A 25,726-nucleotide genomic window follows, 5' to 3' on the forward strand; every position below is an offset into this window, starting at 1 on the left:
GCCTACGTGCGTGTGTCGGCGAGCGCCGGCGCGGACGGGGTCCATACTTGTATGGTTTGATTAACTTTTTGCAAATTACTACAAACTTGACATTAGCTAATCTTTGTAAAGCCAGACGAGAGAGAAAAAAAATTAAATGAATGGTTAAATGGATTAAATTGTACGTGCATTTTAACAATGTTTAATGTTAAAAAAACTTTCCATTTTTGCCAATTTAATAATATTATAAACACAATGTAAATTCACATTTTTTTAAATGTTCTTTATATTTCTCGTCGCCAATTGAATACATTTATGATTGCAAGTTTACTAGCCTTGTTTGTTAAGATTGCTTCCAACTCTGTTCCATTGTGTTCAGTTGGTGTTGACGTTGCGTAGCATTGTTGGTTTTTGTAAGCAATTTTATCAGTTCAGCGATTTGTTTTTGTTGTTCTATCTGGTTAGATAGGACTTGTATTTGGTCCGTGTTCATTATTTTTGTAGACAAAATTTGTGTCAAATGATTGAGCAGAAAAGTGGTTCCAAGAACTTCGCTTTATTGAATGTAAACCCACTGGATATATAAAAAAAGATGAATGTTCCACATGTGTTTCCATTTTTGGAGTTTGTTGGAATTATTATTTTGTTTTTTTTTTTTTGTAAAGACGGGGCTTCGCTCCCGTCGGAATCTCGAAAAATCCGGTCTTATCCCTTGTCTGCATAGTAAAAAGAACCTCTGCATAGCTCCCAAAGATTTGGGCTTGGGCGTCGATGAATTTGCAAGGACGTTATTCGTTTTACATAATAAGATTTTGGTAGATGCTGAGTCCTGCGTTGGCATGTGTGGAATGTTATATCAATATATCGCAGTATCGAAACGAGTGTTTTGACGTCTTTCCTAGTAAAATGAGTACTGAAGTATTTGTGGTTCAGTATTGGTAAAACCCCAAAAAAATATATTATGAAGTTAGAATTTACAACACTTCTGTGATTCATCAATCGCGTGTATCTTGTACATCCGGTTTAATGATGCATTAGCAGCGGTCATTTTACTGTTGTACTCGTCAACTTGTTTGACGGTGGGATAGATGCGAACCACGGCACCATCCGCAAAGTCCCCCGTTAATTCGTTCCTTCGTCGCTCACACAACTGATCTAATTCTGCAGTTGTAAGCTCTCCACATCGTAAATGATTGAGTAGGTCTATAAAATCCTGATCATTTCGTTGACGCATGTTTATTGTCAATTCGCAGAAACAAAATTGGTGCCATAAGTTGATTTCTGCCGAGCACCATGCTGGTTCTATAAAACACCAACTGCCCTTCACAGGTGGTAATTGCATGATGTCACCAAAGACCAATACGTTTAATCCTCCGAATATTAGGTCATTGTTTTTAAATTCTTGTAACCTTAAATAAATAAATAAAAATATTTTATTTCAGACGATAATAATTGTGTCCATAATTTTGTACAAATTAAATTACGTAAATTAAAAGTAATATTAAAATGTAATAATTAAAATTTAAAATTAAAATAATGAAAAATTAAAATAATTAAAGTGATTAAAATAATATTATTAAAGTAAATGTTTTGTATATAATTGTACCAAAAAATAAAATAAAATTATCAGATGTGAATTTTTTTGGGTTATTATGATGATAACATGTTAGTTTGTAATATTATGTTTTTACTGTAATTCAGTCGGGATAAGAACCTCAAATGGATCATACGTAAGTTCTCGTAGGAGACCATTGAGAACTCGTCGATAATAATTAACCAACGAATGTAGCGCCATTTTCTTCTCTCTTGTTCTAATCTGTGCCCAGTCATTCGAGGGTATGCTCTAGCATTTCGTTTTTCAATGGACAAATAAAAAAACTGAGTGTAGGATTTTACCGAATATTTTTCGAGCGGCAACTCCAGTTAGGGATGCTACTACCACGAAAGTTGGTTTAAGTAGTAAGTCTACAGTAGGAGCATAGCATCGCTTGATATGCTCTACCAGCAATTTCAGGACAAAAGACTTGCCGCTTCCTGCTCCACCAGTAATAAATAGTAATAATCCTTCGTCATCCCCGTTCAGATCTTTTTGAATAGTTTGTGTTATTTTGATAATGCGGTCATTCTCTTTATGATATTTTTTAATAGTTTTGGGTTTTTATTAGTTTTTGTAAGGTTTTGATTTGTGTATTTTTATCGGTTCACCAACTTCCACATTCGAGTTTTCGTATAATCGCATTGTTCTACCTATTTAAAATCTTTAAAAGAAAGTAAGTTTAAAAGATAGACTGAGCCTCGATCGCTCAACGGTTGAGGAGCGGACTGAATTCCGAAAATTCGGCGGTTCAAAGCCCACCCGTTGCACTATTGTCATACCGACTCCTGGCACAAGCTTAACGCTTAATTGGAGGGGAAAGGGGAGTACTAGTCATAATTAGCATGGCTAATATTCTTTAAAAAAAAATTGTTTAGGAAATTATTTTCCAAAGCAATGTCCGGTGAACATTTATTAGCATCTGGTAATTTTAAAATTCAGCAATTTTTGTGACATTTCAGAAATTCTATTCTTTCCTATAACCAGTTTCCAATATTAATGTCGGATAAATAATCGCCTGATGTGTGTGTCAACAGGACGAACATATATATATTACGGATATTTTTACAATGAACCCAGACGGAGGCCATTTCCAAAGGAAATATATGGAACTAAAATTAAGTGGAAATGAGAAATTTTTTGAATATTTTAGAATGACCGTATCAACTTTTGAAGAACTACTTACCAAGATAGCACCTCGTTTACAAAAACAATATGTGTTCAGAAAACCTGTTGAACCTATGGAGATGCTTGGTTTTACTATCAGGTAAGAAATAAAACATACTTATCATAAATCAAAATGTTTAATTATTTTTAGAATATTTTAGAAAATTGTTTAAATAAAGTCTAAAGTTAGTTAAGTTAAAGTTTGTTTATTGTCTTTGTCACAAAAGCTTCATGAAATTTTAATTTCGGTTTATAAATTCCGATACAAACAAACTTTACTATTCGATTAAGAAAAATCGTATTCGGACTCCTGTGTGTTTGATAAGACAGCGCTTAAATGATGTGAAATGTCTTCTATGGATGGATTTGGCGAAGTCTGGCCATGGATGCTTGCAGATGATGGATTGCGAGTTGTTTGATAAGTTGCTGTAGTTTGTTGTGGTCTTTCGTAGCCACTTTGAAATGTTTGGTAGCCGCTGTATGACGGTTGATTGTATTGATATGTGGGTTGCTTGAAATCTGTCAATATTTGCATTACGCGACTTTGATAAGTCAATGTTTGCTGGTCATCTAGTTTTTCCAGAAACGGTAAAATTGATTTAAAAAATGAAACGTGTCTGTTTTCTGAATTTTTCAAAGTTTGGAGAATTTCATTCTCAAAATCATCTTGACAGTATTTTCTTTTACGAGTTGAAGTATGAGGTTGGTAACGAGACCTTGTATTTTCATTTGCCTTTGGATCTTCAGACTCTACTTCTTATGGTGTACTTCTTGCTGCTAAGCCGCTTATGAGTTTTGTAAATTATAAAAGCGTTTGTGACAGCAGTCGAAAATAACAGTTCTATGGCTAGCTTCTGGAACCAACGGATACTTCTTCTGGCAGGATTGGCATAGCTTGCCATTTGATCTGATAAATCTATGGAGCATTTGTGTTTGTTGTAATCAGCAATCAGGGTAGGTTTCATAACTTTCTTGTTACGGTTCCTTTTGCTCGTAACAGTAACAAAACCAACAGAGTGTTTTGTCGACAAAGCTAGTACATCACGCTTGTCTTTCCATTTGAGTATAAGAATACCGTCATTGTTTTCTAAAGCGATCATTTCACCTTTGTTCAATTTTTCTTGAACAACTTTTTTCGGCAATCCTTTCCTCTTTCTGCGTTATGTACCAATTAGATGCGTATCGTTTTGCAATAATTGTTGCGCTAAGTCGACGCTGGTATAATAATTATCTGTGACCACACTCCTGCCTACCCCTAGGTAAGGTTGACATAGCTTCATTACTAAATTCGTAGGTGTATTGGTTTGCCCACTCGAGTTTTTACCTTCGTAAACGATAGGGGAGACCGGGTAGACTTCGGACGATTTTTACTTAAATTAGTCTTATTAAATAACAATTAGGTTTTCTAAGGTTAACATCTATTATGAAATCACAACTATTGAAGTATATTTTAACATAATTGGAGACTTTATACATATTAATTTTTTAGGTATAAAATTGGTTTAGTTGTAATGGTTACAAAAGCTTCTTCTTCATTTGTTTGCACAAACCGATTAGAAGGCATTTTCCTTTTATAAAACTCAACATTATAACCTCCAGCAGCTTTTTTAACAACCTTTGCTGCATAGTTACGACCTGATTGTTTTCCACATCCATAGACCTTAACTATTATAAACCTTCCTTCAGGCACATTCCTTAAAGTATCAGCACTGCAGTCTTCGAGTTCATCGTCATCAGTGTTGTATTCACTCTCACTAGAAGAGATTTGTTGGTCAATTGACTCATCTGATGATGTTTCTTGCGGAACCGTTTTTACAACCTTTTCTTGTAGTACCTTCTTCTTAATCATCTTTTTTGAAGACTTTTTCAACGTGCTTGCTTTTTTTGCAGCTTCAATTGCCTCCTTTTCAGGGGTATCAGTGGCTATCATGCACCTACCCTTACGTCGTCCTCGATTATTAATATTTGATTTCCGTGGAGCTGCTTTAGGAAAAGGACTGATTTGCTGCAGGGAAACGTATGAATCAGTGGACTTTTGACAACTTGAAGTTGCGATTTTTTTTCCAATTCCTACTTCTACTTTATTAAGAGTTTTAGATGTTCCTGGAACATGAGAACTAGTTGATGGCAAATCAATATTCAGATCAGCACTATGAGTTGAGGAAATTGATGGAGTCCTTGATGGGGTCCTAACACCTGTAGGAATTGCTGGTGTTTGTCCATTATTGTCATCGTCATTGGGTCGATCTAATGCAATAAGTTGTCCAATTAGTGAAGGTGAGACACATTCATCATTATTTTCAGGTGTTTCTGGCATATAAGACTGATGACTCTCTGGTCGATCTGACACATAAGATGATAAAAAATCTTGTTCCGTAAATATATTTTTATCAAAGGGCCAAATACCAGTACATCTAAATCCAGATTTTATATTTGTAGGATTAGCAGCTCTATCCCAAGCCTGAAGATAAATTTGTGGGATGTCATAAATACTAACAGTTTGTCCTGGGTGTGCTAATATCCATGAATCAAGACCACTATTGTAAAAAGTCTTAAATGGCCCAAACACAGTTCTGTCCAATGGTTGAAGCTTGTTGGATGTGTGTGGTGGTAGCGTAAGGATAACAATCCTATTTGTCTTGCAAAAATTCAATCCATCGATGGACAAATGAGAGTCATGGTTGTCCATGATTAACAAGACTTTATTCTCAACGGAACAATGTACATTCTGAACAAAATATTCTAGTACCTTCAAAAAGTTCTGGCTGGTCATCCAGCCAGAAGGGTATGCCAAGCCAAATCCTGATGTCTCTGGGATTCCCTGCATCATTTTTTTTTAATCAAACCGGTGGCGAGGAAATACCCAAACCGGTGGTAACGCATGACCAGCTGCGCTTATGATTCCTACCTGCGTTACCAACTCTCCTCTTTCTCTAGAGGTCACTTGTCCTAGTTGGTGCTGCCCTTTCTGAGCAACGACTTTTGGAACACGCTGCACTGTGGTGATCCCAGTTTCATCAAGGTTATAAATCTGGGAGGGTGTGAAATTATATCTTGTTATAACATCTTGAAGTTTATTTTGAAATTCTGCTACAGTTGCTCGATTAAAACTTGTCATTCGTGCAAGACTTGTAGCTTCAGGTGTCCGTATTGAAAGATTAGGGTTACGTTTTAAAAATGATGAGAACCAATCAGGACCAGCACATTTAGATTCTTTCCATTTTTGTGGATATTTAATACCATTTCTTTCTGCATACTCATAAGCTAAGCGTCTTGTAGCTTTAGGTGTGAGGCCATGAAACATTGATGAGCATTTAATTAAATATTCAGCTAAAGAAGCTTCCATGGATGGAGGGAAAACTTGGCTTTTCCTGAAATTCGTTGTTAAATCAACTGTTTCAATAATATTCTGATGTTTAGTCTTTTTAAAATAATCAAAAAGTCTTGATTTGCTAATACCATGTTTAGCAGCACTCTTTCTTATACTCAAATTATTTATTCGTACATCTTTTATAGCTTCTCTCAATGCTTCGGGTGAAAATATACGGTCAGTTTTTCTTTTGTAGCATCTGGGCATCTTTTTATTTTTATCTGCAACAAAAAATAATCTTTCAGACATAATGAACGTAATATCTTTAAAATATGGCACAATGGGGAGACATCGGACATCCTGTCCGAAGTCTACCCAAAGGCACAGATTTAAAAATATTAAAAAATATGTTAGAAAGTATGTCGTTTAATAATAATTACCAAGTTTCCAAATGCCCCCTGATAATCAATCACTTCGAAGGAAATTAGCAAAATATCAATTAATAGTAGTAACTGGCACATAAGCACTTCACTAACAATCAAAAATTTTACATCAGAACACCAAAGAAACAATTATTAACTCTCCCAACCAGTGTTACCAGTTTAAAATTATACACTACCGTGTTGACAGGTTAGAAATACGGTGTTTCAGCTCCAAATTACCGTGTATAGATTTAAAAAATACCTTGTAAATTACCGTGCAAAATAAAGAGAAAATGCTATGATTTTTCGATATTTTTTATTTAAAATCAATCATCTAAAATAACAACTTCTTTCTCGTATATGGCTGCAGTCATTTTTTTTATCATGTCCTTGGATGGTATAAAATCCACACAGCTTGTTCCACTCCGGTGTATGGATTGCTGAGCAAGAATATTTCCCTTTATGGTTCTTGTAATTAACTTATTCCTTTTCTTTGTTTTAACGTCATTTACTTGACTAAATATTCTTTCACAAGCGGCATTGTTGAATTAAATCTAATTAATGTTTAAAATTAATCTAATTGAGACTACATTGTACTGAATTTTAAATGGTCCAATGAAGACCAAAAGTTGATTCAAAAGTTTGTCTGTCATACACATCGTGGACTCTATCTGGAACATTTGCTCTGACTACCGAAGTGTTTAAGTTACGAAGAGAGGTATAAAACGCTTGTTTTGCATCATCAACTGATGAGAACCGTCTTTGGGCTGTGTTTTCAGTATGTTCTAATGAACGTTCACCGAAATCACACGCATTAAGTAATCTTGAAATGTATAAAGAAATCAGTCTACTATTTATATTCACGAAAACCCCAGTCTCAGACTCAGGGAATCTAATATGATTGCGAACATTATACTTCTGCAAATTATTGAATGAAGCTCTTATTTCGTCTCTACCTGCAGTAGTAGTGAATCTGATCGAACCACACGCGTTTAAACAATCAATAAGCAAGTCGCGATCGACATATTGATGGGAAAGTAGAATATTATGATGTTGCCCTCAGTTACTATAAGAACTGGTATGAACCATCATTGCTTCAACACCACCTTGTATGTTGATGTTCGTACTTTGCGGGAGATGTTGAACGGAAGCACCAAACGTTCTCAAACTATCGTCAATACGCGTTTGAGCATTGGCTAAAAAAGTTTTAAATGTATTTTCTAAACCGTTCATAAAATTTGTGAATTGTTGTTGTAAAGCAACAGGAAGTTGTTGTTGTTGTTGTTGTTCCTCAGCCATCTTTAATCTTATGATTTCTTGTTTCGCTTTCGCTAAACACTTTTCAATCCTAATACGTGCGTTCTTCTCTCTCCGGTACTCTTCAATTGGTACGGTGACACCGGTCAGAGACAATTGTTTCGTTTTATCAACAATAGAGTCACCAGAAGAAGGTGATGCTATGGCACTCAACGAAGGTGAATCAGAAGATGAACTAGTCTGTTTATATAAAACTTCCACTACTGGTAAAACTTGAGATGCTGCTGTCAAAGTTACCTGTGACGCGGACGGTGACTGAATTTCTGGTTGTTGTTCCTGTGACGTAGATGGTAATTGAACTTCTAATTGTTTAGTTGATTTAACTTGTTTTGGAACTTTTTCCTTAACTGGAGTAGAAGAAGGTCTCCTTCTTGCAGATCTACTTCTGGATCTTGATGCTCTAGTCTGAACCCTAGTTCTACTTCCTGATGACTCGGATGAGCCTGCAGCTACCTGTCCACGTGTACGAGGCTTACCTTCGTCCGAAATTTTAAGAAAACATCAAACGCAACACTTCGATGTATCTTTCGAAATAATCAGTACGTCCAACCTCCGCTACGCTGTTAGCACCACCGATAAGTAATAAGAAATCGAATAATACACTATCTGGAAATTGATGACCTGATTCTACGAGACTAGATAGATATTCGATCGCTTCTTCGCGCTCGTGTCTTGAATAAATATTCTTTCTACCTAATTCCAATAAGTGCCGTGCTTGTTCCATTAATAATGGCCGGTCCTTATTAATAATGCCCAGTTAATCACGTTGCCCGTAACATATACACAGCAAATGTCTTTTGTATAGGCTGATTTTAAATTTTTAACACAAAATAATTTTGCAAGATTCACTAAACTCCACTAAAATACGTTGGACAACTCTATGGTTGGAAATCAAAAACAAAATGTCGGTCGTTAGTCCCATGCGGTCCCAGTTTTACGATTTGCGGTCCATTTACGACCTTTGATTGGTCCTGCATTTTATAACCATAGACTAAGCTCTACAGTTCAGTGTTGCCATAGCAATTTCAAGAAATGAGTTCTTCACATTCTATCTATGATAAATTATAGTGACTACAAGTAACTTTAGAAACGTCCCGAAAGAGAACAAACGTAGAACAGAGGCAAATGGTATCTACCTACCTACCGTCAACCACGGCATCTTTACCATAATTTTGAAGAAAAAACTTAATAAATCGAAAAAATAAACATTTAGGATTAAGCTAAGATTTTTAATCGATGTCTTTAGTGCTTCTCTGTTGCTTTATAATTCCCTGCGACATATAACTGTAAAACCGCTAAAGTAGTACCATAAGCATGGTACAGGTAAAGAAGCCACAAAATTGGCAACTTTACCTTTACAGTAATTCTCATTAGAATGAAGCCTTTTTAACTGAAATTGGTAAAGATACCATTCCGCTTTACTTTCTCAGTTTATACAGGGTGGTCAAAAAGTCGTGGATCAAACGCAATAGGGAGATAGAGGAGGACATTTCCAGCAAAAAATATTTCTACAGCATGGCCTTATTTAAATTGCCCTAAGAGTTATGAATATTTTTGAGATTTTTAACAAAATACCAGATTCTCTTACAATTAGACTAATTTAAAAAAAATGAGATAAAAAATAATAAAACAAACGATGCTGTGTCATTACTAGATAATGTATCAGCACTACAAACCTTCTATTGAGGCTCTGGGTGCCAAATTACAAGAGCAATTAATTTTTTTCCAAAACTTTTAAAGCGTTACCAAAAATTTAATGTCACTTTAAAAGCGCACTGTGAAAAAAAAATGTACTACGGAAAAGTGACCCTGTATCAGAAAAACTTGCTGATTTAATGCCAATTTAAATGAGGTATAACACATTACTCTTTGTTTCGTAATTCTGGTATTATAATTGTTTTTTCATATCAAGGTGCAAATTTCAGTAGATTAGTTTAATTCAAAATAATTTTGAAGATTATCATGCTGCTAGTTAAACTGCTAGTTTTTTGTACGTTGGAATGCTAGAAACATCACTGTGCTTGTCACACTTAAAATTTGTGAAAAGAACAGAAACTGTTCAGTACCACCACGTGCCAGAACTATCCAGAACGCCCTCTTTTCTAGGAAACAAAAGGATATAAAAACTATGCCTCTCTTTCACATCCTTCCTTATTCCAACAATGCAAATAGAAATGATGATTAGTGTGAACGAGAGGCATAGTTTCTTTATCCTTTTGTTTCCTAGAAAAGATGAACTACTTGCAAGACGGGCGTTCTGGGTAGTTCTGGGTGGTTCTGGCACGAGGTGGTAGTGAAGAGTTTCTATTCTTTTCACAGATTTTAAGTGTGACAAGCACAGTGATGTTTCTAGCATTCCAACATACAAAAAACTAGCAGTTTAACTAGCAGCATGATAAAAATAATATACTGAAATTTGCACCTTGATATGAAAAAACAATTATAATACCAGAATTACGAAACAAAGAGTAATGTGTTATACCTCATTTAAATTGGCATTAAATCAGCAAGTTTTTCTGATACAGGGTCACTTTTCCGTAGTACATTTTTTTTTCACAGTGCGCTTTTAAAGTGACATTAAATTTTTGGTAACGCTTTAAAAGTTTTGGAAAAAAATTAATTGCTCTTGTAATTTGGCACCCAGAGCCTCAATAGAAGGTTTGTAGTGCTGATACATTATCTAGTAATGACACAGCATCGTTTGTTTTATTATCTTTTATCTCATTTTTTTTTAAATTAGTCTAATTGTAAGAGAATCTGGTATTTTGTTAAAAATCTCAAAAATATTCATAACTCTTAGGGCAATTTAAATAAGGCCATGCTGTAGAAATATTTTTTGCTGGAAATGACCTCCTCTATCTCCCTATTTCGTTTGATCCACGACTTTTTGACCACCCTGTATGTATGGGTACTTTAATCTAAAAAGCTATATACTAGCAACACAGGCTGGTAGGTAAAGATGACATTGATTCCATTGAAATTTTCATACTAATGTAATTTATTATTAGGGCTGCCACCAGTTAAATGTATTTAAAAAAATGTACCTTAAAAAAACATCACAAAACACAAACACAAGTTAGATTTTCGCAAGGAGAGTTGTGAAAATGGCATGCGATAGTAAAAATTGCAAGTTATAACAAAGTACCTATGCATTTCATTTATTTTTGCGATTATAACTTGTAGCTACCACTACCCGTCGCATAATTATTATATCAGCTATACTATAGTAGTTTCAATCTCATCAATATGTTTGTTTGTATAAATTTAACTTATTATTAATTATTAAAAAAAACAAGTTTAAATGTTATTGGATATTTATTAATGAACAAATTACTATTCTAGTTTGTATTTAAATTTTACGTCAAAATATGAAATTCCACGCCGGTTTTTGTACGGATTGGGTAAAATTTGCACTATATCATTTTTAAATATAATACTTGTATCGGGAACTGTGGGCCAGTAAAACCCGCCGTTTTTGAATCTCATAAATTTCGCAAAAATACCTTCACGTTGGGTAATATTCGTAATCAGGCCGCAGTAATACTTTTTTGTATTTTTGGTGCTTTCAAACTTTACCAATATGTATTGTCCAATATATAAACTTTTGGCTTTGTCTGTCCTGTTTGAGTCATTTTTTGTCTCTCCTCTAATAAAGTCTCATTACCTTTAATACTCCCTATTCTCAAGCTTTTTGTCTCATGTCCTTCTGTTTCCAAAGTGTTTATTTCTTGGTCTATTTCCTGTTTGTTTCTTGCGTCTTGCTTGATTTCATATTTATTTACTACCTTTTGTTCTATCTTCTGTCCTCCCATTTCATTAATTTCTGTTTTTAAGCTTTCTGTCTCAGTCCCTTTTGTGTCCAATTCACTCATTTGTTCCTCTAACTCCTGTTTTTCCCATGCGTCTTGCTCTATTTCATATTCATTTACCATCTCCTTTCCGTTCCTTTCATAATTTCTTTTTCTCAAGCTTTCCGTCCCATGTACATTTGTTTCTAATTCGGTAATCTGTTCCTCTATTTCCTGTTCCTTCATTTTCTGATCCTCTATCAGTTGCTTTAATAAGTAATCCTGCATGTCTTCATTGAAATCATAATCCGAAGAATCTGCATACTGTATAGAGCATTCAGAATCTGAATCTGTAGAATCGTCGTGGAGTCTTTTGGTTCTGATACCCCTCTTTTTAACATCTTTATTTGAAATTCTTTGTTCTTTACTTTTTATCATAAATCCGGATGGTCCAGCTTTTGGTTCTTCACTTTTTGTAGTAAAATCAGATGTTCTAGCTTTTCTTTGTTCATTTTTCGTTGTTTGTGATTTTTGATTGCCGTCTGCCTTCGGGGGTATTATTATTTCTGAAAGAATAGTTATTTTAGGCCTCTTTTTTTCTGGTAATTTGTTTCCCACTACTTGTTCACCACTGTTAGCAGCAAAATTTGTTTTGATTGTCAACTCACTAGTGCTGTTCAGTTTGTTTTTTTTAGTTACATCTTTATTTATATCCGAGCTGGTGACTGATTTTCCTGCTGCTACATTCATTTTTTTATTTCCTTTTATTCTTCTTATTGGATTTGGATTTCGGTTCTCTTTTAGATAGTCAAGTAAGGATTTATCTATGTCATGGGTAATTTCTTCACAATATTCTGGAATTTTTGAATATACTTTCTGTGGATTATATGGAAATATACCAGTTGCTCTAAATCCACTGATTAAGTTATCAGCATTATTTAAGTTTCCGTCTTGAATTAACTGCTTTAAAAGTAACGGAAAGTGCATTTTATTAAGTGATGTCTGCTTTGGATTTTCAATTTTGTATTTCATAAGAATTTTTCTCCAAGTTCGTTTTAGTGGGGCAAAGAATGCGACGTCGAGGGGCTGTGTTATATGCGTTGAATTGGGTGGTAGTAATACGAACCTTATATTGTAACGCTCGCAAAGTTCTATGACTTCTAAGTTAATGTGGCTTGATAAGTTGTCACCTATGACAAGCTTTGGTCCTTCTAGACTTTTAGCCCATGGTATCACTATGGTCGTAAACCAATCTATAAAGATGGCCGAGTCAAACCAACCACTTTTAGTTCGATTATAACGTGCCCCTTCTGGACCTCCATCGCACCATTGTGTCCACATATTCTCAGATTTATAGACGATGTACGGGGCTAAAAGATCACCACTGGCTGTTCCTGAGAACATTACAGAAATACAACCTTTTGAGTAGTTGACTGTTCTTTCCGGATATTTGATTCCCCGGCGAAAAATGCATTTGACTGCCCCTGGGTCATCACTGACATTAGTTTCATCGTAATTTAGTATGTGAGTTGCCGGCAAATCTTTAACACAGCTCTTCAAATTTTCAAAGTATATCTGAAAATCTTGAAGGGATTTTTCGGCTCTTGCTTTTTTGATGTTTTGTGTAGATCTCACAGTCAGTTTGTCATGGTGTCTTATCAAAAAGTTCTTAACCCACCAGTCACCTGGAGGATTGTCATTAAAAATGTAGGCTTTATTTTTTTTTTTAAGGTAATCGAATACGATCATGCGGAAATCTAACTGTGTTAATGGACATCCAAATTCAGAGGCAACAATAAGCACTTTTACAAATTGCGACTCCTCTTCCTCCGTGAATCGGTATCGTGGACCTGGTTTGCTGGTATGTAAATTTTTAGCCCGCTTTTCTATTGTACGGCGTGGTATACCGAATTGTTTTTCAGCGTCATAAGATGACACCTTTTTGGTAAGGAACATTTCCACCGCTAATAAGAGCATTTCCTCTGAATAATTCTTATAGGGCCTTGCTCCTATTTTTCTTCTGTTCCGCTTTTTTGGTTTAGGGCGAGTCATATTTGATCTGAAATGAAGAAAACCAGGTAAGTACCAGCAAGTATTGTTTTTTTACGCCCCAAGGGAAGCAGACAGGCTGACGGTCCATTTGATGATAAGTAGCCACCGCCGTCGAATAAGGGAGTTGCTATGGCACTGCCCACCCTAGTCAGACGAGAAATTTGCAAAACCCTAATTTACTAAGCTTACCACTTACCTAACCAAGTACCATATAAAGGTATCTCGTCGAGAATTGAACCCACGACCTCTGAATTAGCAGGCAGTGGCTTAAAATCATTACATCACGGAAACGGTTTAGATTGTAAGAACCTATAATAATATTACTAGTAAGTGTTATACATATTATATAGTAATATTATTGTTAGGTAATTTGTAATTAGCCTGTAAGTCCTCGCAGTAAATAAATAAAACAATTCTCTCATTTATGTAGGTAACAACCCTGTCAACAATAGTGACAACCCTGGCTACAGGTAAAAACGCCACTATAGAAACTGTGGCAACTTTACCTAACCCCAACTATCATTACCTTTACAAATTTCTCTTAAAATTGTTTAGAAACGATCATGATAACAGCACCCACGTCTTCGTAGGAAGGTTACACATAATTTGTATCAATTCTACTTACCTCGGCCAAGTTAATTCACAAACACAATGAAAATTTCGATCAGAATCTGCAGTTACAATTGTCCCGCGAATAATGACAAACGTTAATAACTTGTCAATTGACAGTGTTACCAGCGTAAAAGAAAATATGTGTGACCAGTGACTCATTACAAATCTACCAGTGTGTCTATGAAATATCTTCTATTTGTAGTTTTTGATAAAAGTTATTTTTCTTAATACAAGTCAGTGGTAGGTAAAGATAACAAAGAAAGGTAAAGACGCCTTAGTTGACGGTACCTAAAACTCGCCATCTAGGTTCCAGATGGTGAAAAAACCTCTTGTTATGTCTGTTTTTATTTCTTTCGTTAAATGCAAAATCTAAAGAATGGTAATGGTGGACTGATTTTCCATGATTGATGTGAGCGCTTACGGTAAAGAGGGTGACAGAGTACTATTTAAAAAAAAAAAACTATTTTAGGAATGAGACTGGGCAGAGAATAGAGAGAGAATAATACAATACGTACCTATGTATAATAGGTCCTACTTCGCACATGCCGTGATTGCATTCTGCACCTTATTAATATGTTTTGCTCATTATTAAATTATATTATATATTATTATTATATTATATTCTCTTTATATGCGCCAGTTTTACGTGATATGTTCCTATTGCAATAATAATCAAATCTTTTGTAAGTACAGGAAAATCCATCCGTATAATGTTGATTGTTAAGGTTCATTCTATTAAATGTCACTCTTTGACGATTTATATTATTCTCTTCAATATACCTAATCTGCCAGAAGATTTGGCTTAGTTATATTCATTCTTATTGCTTCTATGAATTTCTGTGCATATCGAAAGGTTCTTGAAAGCGGTTAGTAATAGCTACTGCTATTTTAAAATCATTTAAAGTTTAAGTGCGGCGCGATTGAAAATTCTTCTGAATATCTTGAAATCTCTCTTGAATCTGTCGTTGATGATTTCAACCACCCATCGACATATAGTTACTAGTCTAGACTGATTGGCTTCAATAGTTTTTAATTTTTTTCAATATTTTTTAACTGTACCGAAACTGTGGCGCCCCTGGAGCGCCTGGTGTGGTTGTGGAAGCAAGGTTATAATACCGGTTAAATCTATTATTGACACGTCACTTTTAATAAATTTAAACGTATTTTTCCGTTTATGAGACTTTAGGCCTTTTACAACTGCTTTGTCTTCAGCAATATCTTGTATTAAACCAGGCATTGTATTCAGCCAGGCAAATGAAACTTATACAAATATTTGTTAAAAATTCTAAGGTGCTCTTGCGCAGGTTCGCTGTTTTTTTATGCTACTTTTTGTAAAAAGTAGGCCAGTTAACGTTTCAGTGGAAAACATGTTTCTTATGTTTGTTTTCATTAAGTTTATTGCAGAAAATAGCCGCTCCACATTGGCAATGCTGTGTGGCAATATGAATTTGTTTTTGCAAATTAGGCCAGTAAAGGAAACATTTGAGATGAATCGCTTTTTTTATTTCCGAAATACGACGCCAAAACTCGTCTGCTTTACTTATTAATTAACTTAATTTCCTCACTCAGAGTGGCAATGTACAACTTAAATAAACATAAACAGATGCACAAATTACACTCCTCCCCCCCCCCCCCCCCCCCCCATACGACGCATCCGCAGATGATGTCTGCGGACGCATCTGTAGGCGTGTAGAGGAGGCTTGACAGCCATCAAATGTCAAAATGACAATTCTCACTCCAGCTTCACACAAGCACATTTCGGCTTTGATGCCAGCTACCAGGAAATACCCAACAGGTATTTTCCAGTTTTCAGTGAGCGATACTACCACGAACACTAAAAACTGCGTTGCTTTTTCGTCTTGTGGCCCTGTACCAATATTAACTAAACCAACCTTTTTATTTTTGAAAACCTTTTGCTGTCGAATGGCCATTTTGTCAAATACAAGCGAGCATACTACAGACTTTTCTAGGGAAGCACTCGCAGATTTTAGCTTTAGAGCTTTAAATGATTCTTCCGTAATGAAGAATCCGATGCAGCTTAATCATCTCACATGACTGAGCTGCAGCTGGGAATCCGATTTTACAAATTTAATTGAATCCATTCTTTTCAAATAATAATTCCACTTCTCCACATGATTGGATTTATTGGAGACATTCTCACAGATTCCCTTTTTTACATCTTTGTGACAGGATGGCCCATTTGTGGTAAAGGATGTTCTTCGTAGTAGGTATATAAGTATTTGAACTCTCTGTTATTTATGCGCGTGGATTGAAGCGTGGATTCTGCACCTTATTAATATGTTTTGCTCATTATTAAATTATATTATTATCTCTGAATGTCGAAACATTCAATTTCGTACACTCCTGTTCTCTTTATATGCGCCAGTTTTACGTGATATGTTCCTATTGCAATAATAATCAAATCTTTTGTAAGTACAGGAAAATCCATCCGTATAATGTTGATTGTTAAGATTCATTCTATTAAATGTCACTCTTTGACGATTTATATTATTCTCTTCAATATACCTAATCTGCCAGAAGATTTGGCTTAGTTATATTCATTCTTATTGCTTCTATGAATTTCTGTGCATATCGAAAGGTTCTTGAAAGCGGTTAGTAATAGCTACTGCTATTTTAAAATCATTTAAAGTTTAAGTGCGGCGCGATTGAAAATTCTTCTGAATATCTTGAAATCTCTCTTGAATCTGTCGTTGATGATTTCAACCACCCATCGACATATAGTTACTAGTCTAGACTGATTGGCTTCAATAGTTTTTAATTTTTTTCAATATTTTTTAACTGTACCGAAACTGTGGCGCCCCTGAAAAGTCTGAAGAGAGCTTTAGCAGTCCGTGAAACCCAATAAATCTCACCCATCCCAAGAAATACTTACTGGGTTTTTGCTATACCCTCGATATAACTTACTATAAATTATTTATTGTTCAATCACATCAATGTTGTTCGAAAACTTGTATAATTCACGTATGCAGTTAGGTTGTGGAAGCAAGGTTATAATACCGGTTAAATCTATTATTGACACGTCACTTTTAATAAATTTAAACGTATTTTTCCGTTTATGAGACTTTAGGCCTTTTACAACTGCTTTGTCTTCAGCAATATCTTGTATTAAACCAGGCATTGTATTCAGCCAGGCAAATGAAACTTATACAAATATTTGTTAAAAATTCTAAGGTGCTCTTGCGCAGGTTCGCTGTTTTTTTATGCTACTTTTTGTAAAAAGTAGGCCAGTTAACGTTTCAGTGGAAAACATGTTTCTTATGTTTGTTTTCATTAAGTTTATTGCAGAAAATAGCCGCCCCACATTGGCAATGCTGTGTGGCAATATGAATATTTTTTTTGCAAATTAGGCCAGTAAAGGAAACATTTGAGATGAATCGCCTTTTTTATTTCCGAAATACGACGCCAAAACTCGTCTGCTTTACTTATCTGTTCCACAGACTTAGTATATAATAGTATAGATATAGATGAAAGTAAAATGTAATATTAGAAGAAATTTACTGTTTTAATTTCCTCACTCAGAATGGCAATGTACAACTTTGATTTAAAACTGCTGATTTAATCGGGCTTTCCGGGCCCTTTTAACCTTTTGATTTTAGAATCGAATAATAAAATGTGCACTGTTAACTTTAGATCATTGATTTAATTAATAATTAAACAATATTACAATTTACAACAACTTGATATGCTAGTTAACCGAGATCACCGACAAGAGAGAGACATCGGTCATAGACACCATATCGCACCTTCAGAATAGTAGTGACGTATCTCAAAAAAAACATTTTTTTGGGAAAACAAAAACAAAGTATTGAAACTGCAAACTTTCAACTTTGAACTGATTTAATTAATTAATTTTGTATGAAAACGTATCAATTATTTGATTTTTATATTAAGTTAAGTTCATTTTTTGTGAAACATGATCAATAAAAAAATGGTATGTTGCATATTTTTAACTAAAATTAAGGCTTTTAAAAAGGTTCCCAATTTAAGTCAATATTATACTGAAACTATTTTTTTTAAAGACCGTTTTCGTCCTAAGTCTCTTTTATTCTGAAATCATTGTACAGTTTTTATCCTATTTCTAAAAAGTGCGCTACAAAAATAAACTGAAAATATGCTATTGTGTCATATATCGAAATAAGTCATTTTATATTAAAAAAAACTGTGAAATTAAACACTTTTTAATTTTCAAAAGACTTGTATTAAGTCACTTTGGCACAGAAAATAAACATAATAATCTCGTTCGAGTCGAAATCTGCAATTATAAAATTAAAAATAATAAAATCAATAGAAACAAAACAACCTTACAATGATTGTATTATCCATATAGAAATAGCTTTTTCAAAGTACAATTATCACAATCATTCGTAAATCAGTCTTCAGGCAATGCTTTGCACAGCCAATGTTTATTTTTTTATTATTATTATTTATTATTATTTACATTAAAAATATACAAAGAGTTTTTGTTACAGTCAGCGCCACAAAAATCACAGTTGGTTTTACCGGGCACTGAGTTCATTAATTATAGCTATACAATAAAAATAAAATTATAGAAACCAGCATAATGACAAATTGGTAATGTAGGTAGTATATAGTACTTAATTTAGTGGGTAGGTAAGAATAATGTGCAGCGCGACGCGTAACGTCGTGAACATCGCTGCCAGCGAAACTTATAATAATTCAGTTTAATTTTCACTTTAGAGCTTCACTCTTGGATTTCTAATTTTGTTTCAATATGCTCGCTCGACTTCATACCTAGGCACATTACAAGTGTAGCTAAACAAAAGTTATTTTTTACTTTTTAGTGTTTGTGGTTTTGAAGTCGGTTTTATTTTTCTTTTGAAAATTTTTTTCGCGAATTTTTTATTAAAGTGACGTATTGACAAGGTGCGTATATGGGTCCAGCCTTTTTATTCCGTTGGATTTCCTTTTCAATGAGGCTGTGGACGTTGTCCCCTTCATTTTGGGTATGACCCTTTAATAGGTACTTTTGGGTTATAGACTGGATGTTCTCAAAATGTGATACTGCGTAGGAATATAAGCAAGCTACATATTTATTTTTGTTTTGTCCGCAGCAATTGTCGGAATAAAACGTAACGTGGAGGGCCTGACCCTGTTGTTTTGCATTTAACACGTTAGCTGCGGCACCAATTTTTGCATACTTTCCTTTCCTGCGGCACGAGGTATAATCGGCCCGTACCGTGACCAGACGTTAGGGCGACACGCGGTCTATTAGACCCCACCTCCTTTTACAGACTAAAATCCATTTTCTGGCGCGAAATCGAAGATAAATGAGAATTTTGGTCCTTATTGATATAGACAGTGAATTGATGAACCCTAATCCACCGTCGCCCCGGGATCTGATGGCTAGTTTAGGAATTATTAGCAAAACAAAATATGGGATCTTATACACCTCGTAACGCACTGAAATAGGGCAAATTTTCGCTGCGATTAGTGATGGGAAAAATAATATCGACGTTTTTAAACTGTCTTAACTACGCAACGACTTGACCGATTTTGATCAATTATATCTCATTAGATCGTTTTAAGGGCAAAACCTGGCAAAACAACACAAAGCTATCAAAGGATACATTTTTTTTAAATAATCTAAATTGTGCTTGAAGGCGCCATAAAGAAAAAAAAACCGGCCAAGTGCGAGTCGGACTCGCGCACGAAGCGTTCCATTCTATACCATTAAGAGGCACCTATTACAGACTTATTATTGGAAAATAATGGATTACGGTTTATGCATAAGGTTTATCTTTCTATTTGTATATGAAAATCTTAATGCGGTTCACAGAATAGAAAAAAAAGGCAACCAGAAGTAGAAAAGAAACTGTCCTATTTATTCTGCCTCGGGCTTTAAAAATACAATTATTAGAACTTGAATTAACATTAAAAAATCAGTATCAATATACTTTTTTATAAAAATCTCAATATATATGTTGTACTTATTTATGAGTGTTTTTCATTGAAACAGGGTAGACAATAAGATTTTTTGCACTGAGTGCACTGAGTCAAAATCTTTTTGGATTTTTTGGATTTTGGATGGTAAAAATGTGCGTAGTTTTTGGTAACAACCAACACATCTTCTCCTTTTTTCACCCTTTTCGAGGCAATGGCGTGCGCTTTGAGGTGCTGAAAAATAACAAAAATGTAAAGATAACGTAATAAAACTGACATTGTTACTTAGGTTAGATCGTACGAGGGGTGGCTGAAAAGTTCTGAGCCTAGGGCATTAAAAGTCTAGATAAAAATCTAAATAAAATTTATTTTTCAATATAGTCCCCATGGACTTCAATGCACTTTTGACATCTTTTATAGAGGGCTTGTATCCCTGAAAAAAAATAAGCCGCGTCTTTAGCTTGAAAATGTTCATTTACGGCCGCCTTCATCTCTTCATCATCTCCAAATCTTCGTCCCCGAAGGTCCTTTTTCAAATTTTTAAATAGAAAATAGTCGCTAGGGGCCAGATCTGGACTATAGGGAGGGTGGTTCACTTCATCGAATCCAGTTTCTCGCAAGGCTTGCCTCGCAATGCGCGCTGTGTGAACCGGCGCATTGTCTTGCAGAAACAAAATTCCTTTGCTGATTTTGCCTCTTCTTTTTTCAACAATGGCTTCGCGAACTTTTTTCAAAAGCCCTGCATAATACTCTGCATTCATCGTAGTTTTTTTTTGGAGGTAATCTATGAGTAAAACTCCTTCGCAATCCCAAAAAATGGTGGCCATGAGTTTGGAAGCCGATTTTTCCACCTTGAACTTCTTCGGCGGCTTTTCCCCCTTCTCTATCCATTGCATTGACTCTTGTTTCGACTCCGGGTCGTATTGTCGGATCCACGTTTCATCAACGGTGACAATACGAGTGCAAATTTCCTCCAAATTGTCCTTGCACAGGTCTATAAATTCTTCGGAAGTTTCAACTCGTCGCTGCTTGTCCAGTGGCGTGAGCATTTTAGGCACCCAACGCGCACTGGCTTTATTCATATGCAAATGATTATGCATAATGTCTCCAACTCGTTCCTTACTGATGCTCAGCTCTTCTGCTATCTGCCACAATTTTACTCGCCGATCGTCCAGTACAATTTTTTTTACTTTTTCGATGTTTTCATCAGTGACTGCGGTGTTCGGCCGGCCCGAGCGGGGGTCGTCTTCCAGAGTCTCTCGGCCTTGTTGGAATAGGCGTGTCCATCGTTTAACCGTGGCTGACGACGGTCCAGATTCTCCGTATACACTAGACATTTCTTCAAAAATTTCTTTTGCTGTTTTCCCCTTTTTTACGAGGAATTTTATGACGGCGCGATGTTCCAATTTCGTTAACTGCAGCGATGACTCAGACATGTTGATGTTCACGGTTCAATTACTCAAAGCTTAATGAAGCTAATGACATGAAACTTTTGGGTAGATGGGTAGATGTCGCTCAACTAGTGACCCGCCGGATGAGTAATTAGCACGAATGCAAGTGCCTTAGGCTCAGAACTTTTCAGCCACCCCTCGTAGATGAGAATAACAATGATAATGTAGGTATAACTGCATGTGTTTGTTTTATACTTAAAATGTTGAAAGAGTAGGTAGGTAAGGTAGCTTAAATTCAGAATAATTAAAAGGAAACAATAATAAATAACTTAATAATGACCAAATGTCAAGCTTAGTTTATGAAAGCTTCAACACGTTGACTGTCAAGAAATATATCTAAGCATTACATTACCTGGGGTCTCATCGATTTCCTTTTTTATTAAAGATTCTATAAGTTTCTCCACAAAGAGTCTTTTTGGTAACTTTTTTCCATCAGTTTGGATTGAATTAAACACAATCCAGGCATTAATTAGCGCCGTACCAAATATTAGCTCCATTACAACTTTTCTCCACCATTTGATTCCTCTCTTCAAAGTTGTATAATAAGAAGACATCTGGTCAGAAAAGTCAATGCCTTTTTTTGTTTTATTGTACAGCAAAACACATCCCGGTTTTTTTATGCATTCGTCGGTTCCTCTCTTCTTTTTTCCAGTATCTATCAGGTTATCATCGTGATCTTTGCACGTAGTCAACATCAAAACATTCCGTTTATCCATCCATTTCATTACCTTTACGCCCTTTTTGTTCATTTTTCCAATAATTTCGCCTTTCTGCAATTTGTAACTAGTAACTTGCTTTGGCAGATATTTCCGTATTTTATTAAGTGTTCCACATAAAAATGTTTTTTGTGATAGAAGATCTTCTGCCAGGCCCAACGAAGTGTAGTAATTGTCTACTATTACGATTCTACCCATTTCTGTCAGATTTGTCATCAATCTTAACACTACTTTTTTACTGTGTTCTAATTCTTTTTTTTTGATTTTTTTGCCCTGGATAAACCTCTAACTCAGAAGTATGTATTATTATTATTACTAAACTAATCCTTATATATGCTCCTATATACTCTTTATGGAGTCCATATTTATTATATTAGCACTCAGATCTTAATATTAATGTTAATATATTTATAAATAAATTTGTTATGATAACTATAATATAAAATGAAATGTAAAATATCGTATTTAAACGGTTGACATGTCCTTGTTAGTTTTGTATGTTATTCCCAACCTAACAATCTTGAGAATAGCAACACTCCCGACAGATAAAACTGCCATAAAGTTTAGCGAACTAACCAACGTGCCCCAGAATGCTTTATCTGTGGCTATGCTTTCCAATGCTTCTACAGCACTTTCAGCATAGTATGTTTTAAGTAATGACAGTGAACCTATAAAGACATAATTGAAATCCACAATTAAAGTTTGATTGGTATTTATAATGTTTATTAAACATTTGGCCGAATTTTCTTCTAGAGTAATTGTATATGGTTCAGGGTTGCAACTCAATGCTAATTGTGTCCAACTACAGTTTGATTCATACTCTATTAAACCTTCAGTTTTAATGTCATATGCTTTTAGTATTGCTGTGGGTTTTTCATTACATGCAGTGCATGCCAAGGTGCTCTATAATGATATTTTGCAGTAACTTGGTGTTATTTGTAAGGAGTCTATTTCTACAGATCCGATTATTAGATTTGCTGAAGCAGTCACCGGTATTTTCCGTTTCAATACATCATCACCCATCTTTGACACTTTGCCAACTTCTATTAGGTTGTAATCATTTAATGAAAGCCTATCAACTGCTGGCTCATCATATGAGCAGTTCCCTTTGCATGATATCATTTGGCATGATAATTCATTTGTGTATGCCACATATGATTGTTTATCTAGTGACATCTGGTACTCACCTATTGTGTTCTTTACAGGGAAATTAGGCATGCTTGCATCTTCTATTTCATAAAACCTCCTTCCTGTATATACTATAGCATTTCTGAGATGTATTTGCTCATACGTGAATGATGTTAGGACAATTGGCATGTTCTTTAGTCCTTTAATGTCATGTCCATTTAAATTGTATTGTGGGTTGTTAGAGTTCAGTTTTATATGTTTTGTAATGCCTTTGTACTTGATGAATATACTTGTCTGCCATATTTCACTCATTTTGTTATATACTTTATAACATTTCTCAGTGATGGGCATCATTACCCATTTAAACCAAGTACAAGAAGTTTGGTGCCAGCACCAAGTATCACAACCTACAGTGTCTGATATGCAGCCATATGCATGAGGGTAGACTTTTTCTTCAGAGAATGCTGAGTGTTTGTATCCTTTTCTACATTTGCCCCCATTCCAGCAAGCTCCATTCATCTTTTTGCACTCATATCTAGTTTCAGTAATCACTTTGTAACTACATGCATAATATGCAGAGTGGTACCTTGTGACAGCTTTAGAATCCTTTATTCTCATCTCAATCTTATCTCCATCCATGGTATTGAAACATATTGTTGATCCAGTCTGTATTGGCATTGAGTACATATGTAACTTTGTGCAATCATTAGTGTCACACACCTTGCCGCTTGATGATAGGAAGAGTGTTTTATCACATGCATAGGTGGACATAACTGATGACTGTATAGCCAATCCTGCCACAAGTGCTTGTGCAGCACCTGAAGAATTACCCAGTCTTCTATTCAATCCATCTATCACTCTCTTTTCTAAGTCATTGCTAAACCTGTTGGCTTCCTTCTCATCTTGACAAATTTCTGCGTATATTGGCTCATCACCAGTTATCTCCTTCCGTAGTCTAAGTCTGGATTCCATAATCATTTCATTAAGCTTCTTTGATTGCGTAACAATCAGCCTAAACATAATAGTGTTTTTACTTCCAGTAATCTTATTGAGTTGTTTGACCTTCTTTGCCCTCTTCACATCATTCCTTGTTAAGTACCACCAAGCCAATTTATGGATGATAATATCAAAGTGTTTACGGAAGAACATCATGCAGGTGATGGATAGAATCAACATAATTAACAATGACAATACTATAGCAAATGCTGGCAATATCCAATAATTCTTGCATTTCTCAAATTGTTGGTTATAAGAACAATAAATGCCACAATCTTTACATTCCACATCTGCTATGACATGTCCAAACTCATTATCACATTTCCATTTTAATAGCCCAATAACAAAGCCGTTGTGTATGTACGGTTCATTGTTTAGTGTCATCGTTTTTGTCATTCCATTTATATTTATATGGCAGTTGTTATATCCACCAATTGTCAGTATCCCATGATTTACCACTACTTGTGCTACAATTGGCACTAGAAGTGAAAACATCAATGATAACAGCATTTTCATCATTTTGATAGCAGTGAATTCTATTTTATTTAATTTGTCCCTGCGTGCTGCTTTCAGATTTGTACAGTATAACCTTCGGGAGTGCAAAGCTTATAAAGCTTTACGCCGTACCGGTGTGATTTGTTTTTTATGTATTGGCGAAAACCTAGTCTTCCTCTCCATGGTATCATGGTTTCATCGATTACCACATACTTTCCAGGATTTGCAATACGTCGAAAGTTTTCTGTAATCTTTGTGAACATATTTCTAATTTTATATAGTTTGTCAGTTTGGTCTTCATTACTTACATCACTGACATGCCAGCATTTAAGTAGCAATAAAAATCTGTCTCTTGTAGAAATGAATTCGTTTCGATACAATTTGTTTCTGCTCCAGTATAAAAGACAATGCCCATTCAAGTATGAACAAATGTACTGCCTTCAAGATTTTTGTAGCACCATCAAATCAAGTTCTATCTGTTCAATGACATCATCAGAATATTTGTAGAAAAAATTAGTGAAAACGGTTTCCGCATTTCAGAAATATTAACCATAAAAAATTACAATATTTTGAGGTTAGGTCCAGCTAAAAAGTAAGAAAGGATCTTTATAGGCTTAATAAAACAGTCAGTTTCAGATTTTTTTAAACAAAATAGTCGAGTAGGTATTCGACTTATAGCAGAGAAAGAAAAATATAGCCTTTTATTTTACGAATACTTACCTACCTAGTACCCGTTCACATACATATAGGTACATCGCTGACCTACACGATTAACAT

The 25,726-nt window shown here is 35.0% G+C and overlaps 5 protein-coding genes across 5 annotated transcripts in view; all 5 read right to left on the bottom strand.

The window, feature by feature from the left end:
• The window catches only part of LOC123876161 (myb/SANT-like DNA-binding domain-containing protein 3), a 268,506-nt gene extending 257,212 nt beyond the window's left edge, over positions 1-11,294 (bottom strand). Inside the window, exon 1 of the transcript XR_006798273.1 lies at positions 10,834-11,294. The gene's annotated coding sequence lies outside the window, so the exon portion shown is untranslated. The remainder of the gene's footprint in view (positions 1-10,833) is intronic.
• Positions 24-2,189, bottom strand: LOC123876164 (ATP-dependent DNA helicase pfh1-like). Its single transcript, XM_045922328.1, has 2 exons — positions 1,694-2,189; positions 24-1,388 (listed from the first exon to the last, which is right to left on the bottom strand). Exons 1-2 carry the CDS (start codon positions 1,807-1,809, stop codon positions 947-949), a joined length of 558 nt encoding a protein of 185 aa, XP_045778284.1. The 5' UTR covers positions 1,810-2,189; the 3' UTR covers positions 24-946.
• A 67-nt stretch (positions 11,295-11,361) lies between the features above and the next one.
• On the bottom strand, positions 11,362-14,523 carry LOC123876045. Its single transcript, XM_045922172.1, has 2 exons — positions 14,255-14,523; positions 11,362-13,636 (listed from the first exon to the last, which is right to left on the bottom strand). Exons 1-2 carry the CDS (start codon positions 14,398-14,400, stop codon positions 11,362-11,364), a joined length of 2,421 nt encoding a protein of 806 aa, XP_045778128.1. The 5' UTR covers positions 14,401-14,523.
• Positions 14,524-20,209: 5,686 nt separating this feature from the next.
• On the bottom strand, positions 20,210-22,624 carry LOC123876163. The gene is made up of 2 exons (XM_045922327.1): positions 21,967-22,624; positions 20,210-20,397 (listed from the first exon to the last, which is right to left on the bottom strand). Exons 1-2 carry the CDS (start codon positions 22,544-22,546, stop codon positions 20,228-20,230), a joined length of 750 nt encoding a protein of 249 aa, XP_045778283.1. The 5' UTR covers positions 22,547-22,624; the 3' UTR covers positions 20,210-20,227.
• Positions 22,625-22,795: 171 nt separating this feature from the next.
• Positions 22,796-24,436, bottom strand: LOC123876046. The gene is made up of 2 exons (XM_045922174.1): positions 23,321-24,436; positions 22,796-23,233 (listed from the first exon to the last, which is right to left on the bottom strand). The coding sequence occupies exons 1-2, from the start codon at positions 24,434-24,436 to the stop codon at positions 22,796-22,798; spliced, it is 1,554 nt and encodes a 517-aa protein (XP_045778130.1).
• Positions 24,437-25,726: the final 1,290 nt, after the last annotated feature.

The sequence above is a fragment of the Maniola jurtina genome, chromosome 21 (genome assembly GCF_905333055.1).
Source record: "Maniola jurtina chromosome 21, ilManJurt1.1, whole genome shotgun sequence".
Taxonomy (NCBI): Eukaryota; Metazoa; Arthropoda; class Insecta; order Lepidoptera; family Nymphalidae; genus Maniola; species Maniola jurtina.

Coding starts and splice junctions, on each gene's coding strand:
- LOC123876163 (XM_045922327.1), bottom strand. CDS start 22,546: ATGACAAATCTGACAGAAATGGGTAGAATCGTAATAGTAGACAATTAC. Junction 20,398..21,966: donor GGAAATCGATGAGACCCCAG/GTAATGTAATGC, acceptor GTTATTTTTCAG/CACCTCAAAGCGCACGCCAT.
- LOC123876045 (XM_045922172.1), bottom strand. CDS start 14,400: ATGAGTCACTGGTCACACATATTTTCTTTTACGCTGGTAACACTGTCA. Junction 13,637..14,254: donor TGTGAATTAACTTGGCCGAG/GTAAGTAGAATT, acceptor TCTTCATTTCAG/ATCAAATATGACTCGCCCTA.
- LOC123876046 (XM_045922174.1), bottom strand. CDS start 24,436: ATGATTATGGAATCCAGACTTAGACTACGGAAGGAGATAACTGGTGAT. Junction 23,234..23,320: donor TATTGAAACGGAAAATACCG/GTGACTGCTTCA, acceptor ATATCATTATAG/AGCACCTTGGCATGCACTGC.
- LOC123876164 (XM_045922328.1), bottom strand. CDS start 1,809: ATGACTGGGCACAGATTAGAACAAGAGAGAAGAAAATGGCGCTACATT. Junction 1,389..1,693: donor TTACGTATGATCCATTTGAG/GTTCTTATCCCG, acceptor TATTTATTTAAG/GTTACAAGAATTTAAAAACA.